Raw genomic sequence first — 13,147 nt, forward strand, 5'->3', positions numbered from 1 at the left:
GAGTTGATCGGGGAGCATTTAAAAATATAATCACATTATGGAAGGGACAAATTCTGACAAAACAGCAGCGTCCACTTCGCTAAGTTTACTGAAGTTTGGCTTCAAGAATTCATTGTGGCCTTGAAAGCATTACAGGAACAATTCTTTAAACGTTTTGAGAGCACTGCTAATCTAACTTCGAACGAATACGTGCACGGCTGTGTACAATCATGATTACGTAGGCAATGGCAAACATTTTTCCATTACTTTCGAAATAATAATCAGTTTACTTTTTCCCACCTGTCTCGGTTTCATTTGACTGCCGCTTCTACCAGCTGGACAACTGTTAGCACTTTGAAACTCCAAAATGATTCCTTTCGCAAATTTCGTACGGATTTTTACAACCAGCCTCTGCAATGCTCGAGGGTCCCTGTCCATCTGTACATGAGGGCTATCTGGTCTTAGTTTAGCTGTGATCGTTCTTTCATGTCTGTACTTCGCAGTCACATCACGAACAGTTGACTTGGGAAGTTTTAGGACTGAAATGTGCCTGATGGAGTTGCAACTGAAGTGACGTCCAATGATTACTTCACATTCGAAGTCACAGAGCTCTCCTAGCCGAATCATTGTGCTTTTACTGGATCTCTACTGGCAATACAATACTCCCGGCCTCCTTTCATAATTGTGTATGCGCCTCTCGTGTCACCTAGTGGCCAGTTCCATATTACCTAGTGATGTCCAGATGAAACCGATCAGATAGTGTATCATCTGCAAAAATATTTTCATAAGAACAAACACAAATTAAGCACATATCATGTAAAGAAACTCTCTTCCAGGATGTTAGATGTTCCATGGGTCATTTGCATTCCACATCATAATGATGCAGAACGAGTCAGTTTTCAGTTAATTTGTATTTGTATATGGCAACATGTGTGACTCGCTGTCGAAGGGGGTTATAAATCTAAAGATACAGTATTAAGTCTTCAGCCGGTCGTAGGGTTATTGCTGTCACTTGCTTCTTTTGACTCTGGCAGCGATTCGTATATGAGAAAAATGCCAAGTCGCTCCTTATTTTGCCGGCCGGGGTGGCCGAGTGGTTCTAGGCGCACATTACTCAGGTAACACTGCTAGATAATCCTCGCCTAAGAAAGAGAACGACGTAAGCCAAAGAATGGTTACTGAAGCGAAAACAGTTTAGTCATTTGGCGTTATTGAGAGAACTGGACAGTGACGATTTTCACAATTACCTAAGAATAGAATACAATAATTTCTTTACACTGCTGCACTTGGTGACTCAATTGGTTTCGAAGCAGAACAGTGTCATGCTGAAGAAAGACTGGTTGCTATTTAAAATTTCTCGCTACTGGAACAGACCACGCAGATCTTAAGTACAGTATTGCAGTCTCTCGACATTTACTTTCAAGAATACTCCCTGAAACGTTGAAACAATTCTGAGTAACTACATACATATAAACAAAACATTTTTTGAGAATATAAATCATTTATTTAGAATTTATTTCACGCGACAAGGCATTTTATTGTGTACCAGTATTATTAAACATGAGTAGCCTAGTTACAAACATGGCCAACACCATTTCTTAAAATTTTTCAGGAGAGGCAAAAAACTGTTTTGCACATTTACTACCTGCCTTCCGAGTTGGTTGTTATTGTACAGTTTCTTAACATCATCAGAATCGTATTTACATAAACATTTTCGTATGATCTTGTGTAGATGAGTAGGAAATGACTGTTGAAATATGGCGTTGGCCTTGTTTTTAACTAAGGAATGGAGTTGGTCGTGTATGTAAAGAACTGAACTCCGCAAATTGCACTGTTCTAACATTGTAAAATCTTCAGTATTGTTAAAATTTATTACAGATACGTTCAACAAAAACTCAAAACTTCCAGTTTTTTTGAAGAGATTATTTTACTGGCGATACAAATGTAAGAAAGTTAGCCTATATATTCCACAATAGTGTTCAGTTTGTGAAATTATACAATCACTTCCACAACGTCATAATCAGTCTTAGTATTCTGAATAAGGCAGTCACAGCGATCAGCTTCTAAGGGTACCTCTTGTTTGGTGTCATTTTCATCAGTGATCTTCTGAAACCATTTCCGTTCCTCAGGTTTGTTCCATCGCTCCCAGTAATGTTTTAGAAGCAACTTTCTGACCTGTTGTACTTTCAAGGGATTTACTCTGATGCCAGGAGCTAGTTCTGTAGGATTTACGTCTTTCGACCGTTTACCTTTCTTCATCACTGACAAAGGCTGCGCAGTCTCTAAATTATAGTTGAGTTCTCCACTAACAGTGACCGAGCTGGACTTCCTAGTCAGCACAAGTCTTTTAATTTGTGAAATTTTAAAATTAAGTGCTCCTGGATCTTTCACACACGTTTTAGCTTCAGCTCTCCAATCAACATCATTCCAGCGAGTATTCAAGAGCTTTATGATTCCATGTTTCCTAACAACTTCATGCTACTCTTCCAGTTGAATTTTCTCCTTTTTCTTAGGATCTCTTTCAATTGTTCCAAACACTATCACTCGACATGAAAGAATAACCAGTGACAGGAAAAATAACTTCCATCTTCTGAATGTTCGGTAGAGTACGGGATAACCAGGAAAGGCACATTGTCAAAACTGTAGTGTTTTTATTTTGTCCCGGAGAGCCATCCGCGACAAGGCGTACGGTGTGTACACCACTGAAAATACCCGAATCTGCTTTACTGTGTAGTTCATGAAACGCTGCAGAAGCCACTTCATTAGTTAGACTTCGGTCCGTACCTATAGCACCACAATGACGTTAGACACTAATAAAAACTCATGTTGTAACTAGGCCGTTATAACAGTTGCTTCTGAAGGAAATAAGTTTTTATTTACTAATCTCACTTTCTTCTCTTTTTCACGTTTCCATTTTTCTCGTCTGACGAGTTTCTTCCTGATTTCACCAGGTGGCGTTAGTTTTATAATGGTTCGAATGGCTCTGAGCACTATGGGACTTAACGTCTGAGGTCATCAGTCCCCTAGAACTTAGAACCTAACTAACCTAAGGACATTACACACATCCATATCCGAGGCAGGATTCGAACCTGCGACCGTAGCGGTCGCGCAATTCCAGACCGAAGCGCCTAGAACCGCTGGGCCACTACGGCTGGCGTTTGTTCTCCGTATTACAGAGCGATGTCAACAACAGCCACTGTTAACTCCCAGTTCCCATGAACACCCGCGCCAGTCACGTTACCAAATCGAATGTTATGGGTGTTGGTGGGTGTGGAGGTGGTCGATTTTGTTACCAATGTAGCAAGGAGTTGGAGGTTTTTGCAACGTAGGTTGATTTTCTACTGTTAAATTAACAATGTTCGGGCCGATTTTGAAACAAACTAACACCATCGTCAGATTCCCCGTATTCTTAACTATGAGTCAACCATAACCCCGATTTAAAAAAAATGGAGTTGGCCATGTTTGTAAGCACTGTTTCGGGATTCTTGTTCTTCTGCTTCGCGTTAAGCAGTGCGTATATTTTAAACAATCGAGGGAACTACTGAAGCCGGCCGGTGTGACCGAACGATTCTAGGCGCGTCAGTCTGGAACCGCGAGACCGCTACGGTCGCAGGTTCGAATCCTGCCTCGGGCATGGATGTGTGTGATGTCCTTAGGTTAGTTAGGGTTAAGTAGTTCTAAGTTCTAGGGGACTGATGACCTTAGATGTTAAGTCCCATAGTGGTCAGAGCTATTTGAACCATTTTTGAACTAATGAATTGCACGTACTGCTGGAACAACTGACGCTGAACTTGCCTGATGACGATGAAGGTGGCTATGAGAGCAACGGATGGTATCACTTAAATTGGCTATCGATGACTGTACTTTGAGCTTACCCGATTTTCCGTACAGAATAACATCGGATACTAGTTTTTCTGCAATGCAACGTTGAACATCATTCAGCTCTCCTTCCTGTAGGACAACAGCCATTCCATATATCTCCGCTGGTTTCTTTTCAGATGAGAGTAATGACTATGCCATGTCGATTACTCTTACCTGTTTTCTTGTGATATTTGAAGCACGTTTTCTCCTTCATGATATGGGCCGTGTTTCCTTCATACGTCTTTCAAGTACCTGAAGCGGTTTTGGTTTCTCTGCAAGGATTTATAGAGCGTGATTTCTGGTTTCCCTGTTTCAACACCGTTTTTCGGAAGTATATCACAAACATTTGAAGTCCTTACAGAGTTCTAAGAACTCTATAATGACTTGTTGCTTAATAGAAATAGTGACAATTATGTTGCTGGGGCGCACGAGCTTATTGTGGTGAATGTCCAAGCAAACCTGACAAGGTGCACTGAACCGCCAATGAAACTGGTATAGGCATGCTTATTCAAATACAGATATATGTAAACAGGCAGAATACGGCGCTGCGGTCGGCAACGCCTATAAAAGACAAGTGTCTAGCGCAATTGTTACATCGGTTACTGATGCTCCAATCTTAGGTTATCAAGATTTAAGTGAGTTTGAAAGTAGTGTTATAGTCGGCGCACGAGCGATGGACCACAGCACTCCGAGGTAGCGATGAAGTTGGGATTTTCCTGTTCGACCACTTCACGAGTGTAAAATTAATACCAGGAATCGGGTAAAACATCAGATCTCGGACTTTGCTGCGGCGGGAAAAAGATCCTGCAAGAAAAGGACCAACGACGGCTGAAGAGAATCGTTCAACGTCGCAGAAATGCAACTCTTCCGTAGATTGCTACAGATTTCAGTGCTGGGCCATCAACAAGCGTCAGCATGCGAACCATTCAACAAAACATCTCGATAAGGGCTTTCGGAGCCGAAGGCCCACTCGTGTACCCTTGATGGCTAAACGACACAAAGCTTTAGGCCTCACCTGGGCCCGTCAGCACCAACATTGAACTGTTGGTGATTGGAAACATGTTGCCTTGTCGGACGAGTCACGTTTCAAGTTGTACCGAGCGGATGGACGTGTACGGGTATGGAGACAACCTCATGAATCCATGGACCCTGCCTGTCAGCAGGGGACTTCAAGCTGGTGGAGGCTCTGTAATGGTGTGGGGCGTGAGCAATTGGAGTGATATGGGATGCCTGATACGTTTAGGGAGGTGGCACATATGTAAGCATCCTGTCTGATCACCTGCATCCATTCATGTCCATTGTGCATTCCGACGGACTTGGACAGTTTCAGCAGGACCTTGCGACACCCCACGCGTCCAGAATTGCTACAGAGTGGTTCCAGGAACACTCTTATGAGTTTAAACGCTTCCGCTGGCCACCAAACGCCCCAGATATGAACATTACTGAGCATATCTGGGATGCCTTGCCGTGCAACATGCTGTTCAGAAGAGATCTCCAACCTCTCGCACTCTTACGGATTTATGGACAGTCCTGCACGATTCCTGGCGTCATTTTCCTGCAGCATTACATCAGACATTAGTCGAGTCCACGCCACGTCGTATTGCGGCACTTATGCGTGCTCGCGGACGCTCTATACGATAGAAGGCAATTGTACCAGTTTCTTTGGCTCTTCAGTCTATACCACGCAACATAGCTATAGACGACCTGATGCGGTCAGACAGTTGATCGGCGCGGCCACCTGACAAATCGGACAGCTGATCAGTCAGCCGACAAAGCTACATATGACTGACAATGCATCTGATCTGACAATATCCACCAGAGCGCCTGACCAAATCAGATCGTCTGCAGGCCGCCTGACAGTTGCTTTTCGGGGAAGTCCAGCGCGATTAGTTCGTCGGCTTCCGAAAGTCCGTAAAATCTTGGGCAAAAGTGTGTGACTGACGTTGCTTCTGGATATTCATTTCCATCCCTTCAAGTTCCAAGTGGTGCAACAATTACTGCCCAGAGAACAGCAAGAATGTCACAAGTTCTACATACAGCCTATGGAAAAGATCAACACTCAACCAGATTTTCTCAACAATTTCATCATGTCTGACGAGGCCTGTTTTCATTTATCGGACTGTTTGCCCAAACAAAACGGGGTGCCGGCGAATCTTCATCAAACACACGGAAGATCACTTCATTGCGCGAAAGTTTCTGTATGGTGTGACATATCCGTGCAAGTCGAAATCAGTCCGTATTTTTGTGAGAATGATGCGTGTGACACTGCCACAGTAACATCAGATCGATATGTTATGTGTCAACAGTTCTTAATGTAGAAAATGTTTCATGGTTCTAACAGGATAGTTAGCACATAGCTGGAGCGTCGATGACGGTCTTACCCAGAATCTTCCTAGAGTGTGACGTCACCTAGGCACCCCGTTCGCACGGTTTATCGGCTTGTGAATTTTTTCATTCGGGATTTCTGAAATCCAACGTGTATGCTAATAGACCAACAACTACTGAAGACTTGACAAAACAACACTCACACCGAAATAGAGGCCGAACAAGTGACATTCTTCGCAAGGCTAAGACGAATGCGCGTGTTCGTGCCGAAAATTGCATCGCCTACAATGATGGACACCTTAAGGCCATAATTTATTAAAAGTGACATTTCTAATAAAATGGTTTGAAGTCATCTTTGGAACAATGCGCACTACTGTAGCTGTATATCTTCAGGGTGTAATAAAATGTTTAAAACAGGTCATTTTTCTGGGACGCGTTATATGAGGGTTGGAATCTGATAGTGACAACTGTTTATTTACAGCTCGTACAAAATAGATACGTGTTTCAAAGTTACTGACCTTTAAAGTCTACGATAATGATCGAAGCAGACGAAATGAATTAAAATTTGTGCAGCGACCGGGGCTGAAATGCTAACCATTACACCCCCACAGGATGATGGTCAATGTTGCTGCACGAACAACCTAAGATGGGTGCCCTCCCCAACACAAACTTCAATTCATCTTTCCCTTACATATTGTCACTACTGCCAGGGCTCTCCGATACTGGCAAGCAGCCCTGGCAGGAAACATTTAATTATAAGATCTGTAAGACCTTCGAAGTAGTCACCAGCATTGTGTATAACCCGTTGCCAGCCATGTGGAAGTCGTAGGATAGTCTTAGCATTGCCAGTTGTGTTGACAGTTCGAGCGGCACTGTCTATTGCCCGACGAATTTGTAGCAGTTCTGAAGCGAATGCCGTGAAGTATTTCCTTCAGTTTAGAAATCGAGTTGAACTCACGAGGGCTTAAGTCAGGGGAGTGCAGTAGGTGGTATAGCACTTAGCAGCCCCATCAGTCAGACAAATCAGTAACAGCTTGCACTGTACGTACTTGTCCTGCAAAATGATGGTTGGGACCTGCAGAAAGTGTTACCACTTCTGTCTCTATGCTGTTTATATTTGGAACACAACCTATGACCAACTAAGAGACAGAAGTGATGACACTTTCTGCTGGTCCTGACCACCATTTTGCAGGACAATGCTCAAACACGTACAGTGCAAGCTGTTACTGATTTATTTGACTGATGGGGTTGTTAAGTGCTATACCACCTACTGCACTCTCCTGACTTAAGCCCTCGTAAGTTCAACTCGATTTGTAAACTGAAGGGAACACTTCACGGTATTCGCTTCAGAACTGATACAAATTCGTCGGGCAATAGACAGCGTCGCTCGAACTGTCGACACAACTGGCACTGCTAAGAGTATCCTACGACTTCCACATCGCTGGCAACAGGCTATACACAATGCTGGTGACTACTTTGAAGGTCAGTAAAACTTTGAAACACGTATCTATTTTGTACGAGCTGTAAATAAATAGTTGCCACTATTAAAGTTCCAACCCTCGTATATGTAGGGCATTGTGCATAAAAAGGGATGCAGACTTATTATTGCACTGTCACACTAATGGCGATTAATCAGATCAATGTAAAGTATCTAGGAGATGCGTCATACCTGAGATACAGAAAAGAGTTGTGGTTTCGACACGAGCTAATTTAACAGGAACAACGCGAGCATTACGGAGGCGCTCATCACACTCCACTGACAGAGTCTACAAGAATGGTGCTGTGCATCAGGGGAAAAAATACAATGAAAATTTCTAGAACTTACGCTCCAAAAAGAGCAAGATGAAATACACCGACGGAAAACAAAAACGCAGCACCAAGAAGGAGTAGGCTGGTATGCGCGTTTCTACATCTGGAAGATGACGTCTATTCAGATTTTGCGCCAGTCGCATAAGAGCGATGTTAGTAGCACCACTATGAGGATGCAGATCAGGTTTGCTTTAATTATACGTTGCAACAGTCGTGAGCATTAGTTGTCTTTGAGATCGGACGTAGTTACCACAATGAGACTTTCACTCTGCAGCGGAGTGTGCGCTGATACGAAACTTCCTGGCAGATTAAAACTGTGTGCCCGACCGAGACTCGAACTCGGGACCTTTGCCTTTCGCGGGCAAGTGCTCTACCATCTGAGCTAGCGAAGCGCGACTCACGCCCCGTCCTCACAGCTTTACTTCTGCCAGTAGCTCGTCTCTACCTTCCAAACTTTACAGAAGCTCTCCTCCGAACAGGGCAGAACCTGCACGCCTGAAAGAAAGGATATTGCGGAGACATGGTTTACCCACAGCCTGGGGGATGTTTCCAGAATGAGATTTTCACTCTGCAGCGGAGTGTGCGCTGATATGAAACTTCCTGGCAGATTAAAACTGTGTGCCCTACCGAGACTCGAGCTCGGGACCTTTGCCTTTCGCGGGCAAGTGCTCTACCATGCAGCTGTTGTAACCCAACATGCTCTAAGAGTGTCGACATGTTGCCTTGCCTTGGTTGATTACCAGATCTGTCTCCAGTGGAGCACATATGTGACAACATCGGATGAGGATCTACCAGTGGTAGAGCACTTGCCCGCGAAAGGCAAAGGTCCCGAGTTCGAGTCTCGGTCGGGCACACAGTTTTAATCTGCCAGGAAGTTTCATGGACGTAGTTAGTTTATGTTAGTCCAAGAATGCCTTTAAGGCGACATAGTGCTACGACAAGGTGGATGTCCCTTCTGCGATATTGCAGAAAGACTCGGCGGGAATGTAGCCACTGAGCGGTGGTCACAAGTACGAGTACAGGTATGCAGGGTCGCAAGAAGACCGGGCCGGGCTCCGGACGCCACGTGGCATTACCGAGAGAGAGAGGAACAACGTGTTCAAAGTTGGCATATCGTACTGCATCCGTAGCAGCAATCTGAGCAACAGTTGGCATCACAGTGACACAATGAAATGTTACAGATGAGTTACATCAAGGACAGCTCCGAGCCAGACACCCTGTAGCGCACATTCCACTGACCCCGAACTACCGTCATTTGCGACTTCAGTGATGCCAAGTAAGAGATAATTGGATGGTTGGTTGGTTGTTTCGGGGAAGGAGACCAGACAGCGAGGTCATCGGTCTCATAGGATTAGGGAAGGACGGGGAAGGAAGTCGGCCGTGCCCTTTGAAAGGAACCATCCCGGCATTTGCCTGGAGCGATTTAGGGAAATCACGGAAAACCTAAATCAGGATGGCCGGACGCGGGATTGAACCGTCGTCCTCCCGAATGCGAGTCCAGTGTCTAACCACTGCACCACCTCGCTCGGTAGATAATTGGAGGGCAGGGTGGAGGTGTGATGTGTTTCTTGATGAAAGTTGGTTTTACCTCACTGTCACTGATGGCCGTGCGTTGGTTACGAGGAGGCCAGATGAATGGGTGCAACCAACAACTCAGCGTGCTAGACGCACTGGGTCTACACCAGGTGGTAAGATCTGAGGTGCGATTTCGTATCACAGCAGGACCACTCTCGTGTTTATCCCACGCACCCTGACGGAAAATTTACAGATTAATCTGGTGATTCGGCCCCTTGTGCTGCTATTCACGAACGGCATTCTAGGAGGTGATTTCCAACAGGATAACGCACGCCCATATACAGCTGTTGTAACCCAACATGCTCTAAGAGTGTCGACATCTTGCCTTGGCTTGGTTGATTACCAGATCTGTCTCCAATGGAGCACATATGTGACAACATCGGATGAGGATTCCAGCATCATCCACAAATTGCATTAACCGTCCCTGTATTGAACGACCAAGTGCAACAGGCATGGAACTCCAACCCAGAAAGTGATTCCCGACACCTGTACAACACAACCTATGCAAATTCCATGCTTGCATTTAACGTTATCACAGTGACATCGGTTATTAGTGTACCAACATTTCACATTTGTAATGGCTTATCTCGCGCTTACATTATCTTGGGATCTTGCAATGTTTATCACTTAAAATGTTACCTAGACAAAAGTATTCCCAAAATTTCATTGCCACGCGGGGTTAGCCGAGCGGTCTAAGGGCGCTGCAGTCATGGACTGTGCGGCTGGTTCCAGCGGAGGTTCGAGTCCTCCCTCGGGCATGGGTGTGTGTGTTTGTCCTTAGGATGATTTAGGTTAAATAGTCTGTAAGCTTAGGGACTGAGGACCTTAGCAGTTACGTCCCATAAGATTTCACACACACCTGAACATTTTTTTTTATTTCATTACTCTACATTAATTAGTTTTTTGGTGTTACGATTTTTTCCGTCAGTGTATTACTTCTTCTCTCCTTCCCGCTTTATGACGTGAAAATCGGAGAAAATCCAGATCGTACAGAGTCTCCTCAAAGTCGTTCCTCTATCGTCCAATCGCAAACGATAGACGTAAACTATAATAGAAGAAGTATCATCTGCGACACCACGTTATATGGCTTACGGAGAATAACAGGTGAACTTTGTTTCAAAAATGGTTCAAATGGCTCTGAGCACTATCGGACTTAACATCTGAGGTCATTAGTCCCCTAGAACTTAAACGTAACTAACCCAAGGACATCACACACATCCATGGCCGAGGCAGGATTCGAACCTGACACCATAGCAGTCGCGCGGTTCCGGACTGAAGCGCCTAGAACCGCTCGGCCACCGCGGCCGGCACTTTGTTTCAGTTAAATGATTTCAACACCACTAAACTTTCTGCAAGTTAGCAATAAGTTTTCCTCCTCGGATCAAAACTTTTGAAGGGAAGGACAATAAGCAGCAATGACATCGTCTGACAACAGACCAGTTATACCTTCTTCGCGTATCTTCTCCATGGCCGCGTCCACAGTTGCCGCAACAGAGACGACGTGGTAACTCCTCCGGCAAAACTCTCTCCGAATCCAAGGACTTGGACAATTTTCCATTCCGTTTGTGTGCACGGTCTCTCAGCGATGAGTCACTATTTATGTGATGGGACCTCTGCGTTTCTGAAGAACGGAATTAATGAAGCATTAACTTCTGTGTGTACGAATTCACCGCCAAAACTGCGTCCACTTGAGAGGAAAAATCTTTCGTACTGCCTTGAATCGCTACTTTTTATTCTTTTTGTCGTGGAAGCAAATAGTACGCTGCCAAGTGCCTGTCCTGAAATTTTTACGCCATTCTTCGCTAATTACAAACACGTGTTCCTAACTTTTAGAGACATGCCGTGCTGTTTCTTCTTTTATTTGCTCACTGTTGGTCAGCGAAATACAAAGAACTGTTTACCTGCCATTAGAAGCGTTTTGCATTATTGACGTAAACTATCCCCATCAGTCGTCCGCTATTAAAAATGGATATCACGCGTCTGACAGATGTAGCCATGAAGTAGTGAAGTTGTCGACTTTTAGATGTGTTACTCATATGCTCCACATCCTACACTCGAGTAAGATGCCTTTGTGGTATGTCGCTAGGTCGCAATGTGGAGACCAGCAGTTCAGTTTACTGTCCGGCAATCCGAAATTTGGTTTTCAGTGGTTTCCCCAAAAACGTTTAATACAAACGCCAGGATGTTTCCTTTGATAAGACAACGGCCGAATTCCTTCTCCATCTTGCCATAGCCGAGGTTATTCTCCGCCTCTACTGACCTCGACGTCAACGGGACGTTAAACCGCAAACTTTCTTTCTTCCTTCTTACAGTGAATAAGGGGCAGTTAAATGAAAACGAGACAAACGGAAAAAGTAAATAAACTGTTCATCATTTCAAAAGTAATCGTCGTAACCGTTAACACATTTGTCACACTGTACGACAAGATTGTCAATGCCTTCATAGAAGAATGTTTGTGGCTGCCTACGGAACCTCGAGGGCACCTCTTCGTCCGAAGCAAATAGACCTTTCTTCAGGGCTCCATAAACATGGAAATGGCGTGGGGAGGTATCGGGACCCTGCGGAGGATGTCTAAGTGCTTCCCAGCAAAACTTCTACAGCGTCTTCGAACAACAGACACGCTCCGGAAAAGTCGAACCTTCTGGAACACGGTCCCGCACAGCGATACGTGGACACTTTGCAAAAATTGAAGGGCGCCATCATTTCAAAAGCTCAGGAATGTTGATGGACGGCATCAGTCTTTTGCAAGATAATGACTGACCATACATTGCCAAGATTGTTTCGTATACGCTGCAGAAGTTTCTCTGGTGTGATTCCCGTATCTCCCCAGGTGATTTCCATATTTTTAGAACCCTAAAGGAAGACATTCGTGGCCGTCCATGTGCTTCGGACGAAGAGTTGCACGCTTGGGTACCGTCATGATTCCATAGGCAAGAACAAACATTTTTCCATGGAGCACTGACTGTCTTGTCTCCCAATGGGATAACTGTATTAACTTTTCAGTTAATAAACAGTTTTCTTACATTTTTCTGCATGTCTTGTTTTCATTTAACTGTAGCCTGCCCCGGTAGCTGAGTGGCCAGCCGGCACGGTAGCTCAGCGTGTTCGGTCAGAGGGCTAGCTGCCCTCTGTAATAAAAAAAATACTGAGTTAATGGATCAACAACGAACTGAAACGGGTGTCTTTCGACGTCCGCCCAGAGCAGATACAACGAACGAAAACGAATAAAATGAGATTAAAAAGAAAAAAAAGTGGTCAGCGCAACAGAATGTCAGTCCTAAGGGCCCGGGTTCGATTACCAGCTGGGTCAGAGATTTTTCACCGCTCAGGGACAGGGTGTTGTGTTGTCCTTATTATCATCATTTCATCCCCATCGACGTGAAAGTCGCCGAAGTGGCGTCAAATCGAAAGACTTGCACTCGACGAACGGTCTACCCGACGGGAGGCCCTGGTCACACGAGATTTACATTTTTTGTTTAACTAAACCGAATATTTCAGAAACAAGGTCCCTTCGTCAGCTATCAGTCTATCTTTGAATTTAATGAAGAAGGTCCGCGTCCCACTTTATACTGTTTATCTCATCATCCTGCCTTCCATC

General features: G+C 44.6%; 1 protein-coding gene across 1 annotated transcript in view; it reads right to left on the bottom strand.

Moving 5' to 3' along the window:
- Positions 1-4,054, bottom strand: part of LOC126088484 (odorant receptor 4-like) — a 149,984-nt gene extending 145,930 nt beyond the window's left edge. Inside the window, exon 1 of the mRNA XM_049906626.1 lies at positions 4,015-4,054. Coding sequence (XP_049762583.1) covers positions 4,015-4,054 — 40 coding nt within the window. The remainder of the gene's footprint in view (positions 1-4,014) is intronic.
- Between the last annotated feature and the right edge of the window lie 9,093 nt (positions 4,055-13,147).

This window comes from Schistocerca cancellata, chromosome 6, assembly GCF_023864275.1.
Source record: "Schistocerca cancellata isolate TAMUIC-IGC-003103 chromosome 6, iqSchCanc2.1, whole genome shotgun sequence".
Taxonomy (NCBI): domain Eukaryota; kingdom Metazoa; phylum Arthropoda; class Insecta; order Orthoptera; family Acrididae; genus Schistocerca; species Schistocerca cancellata.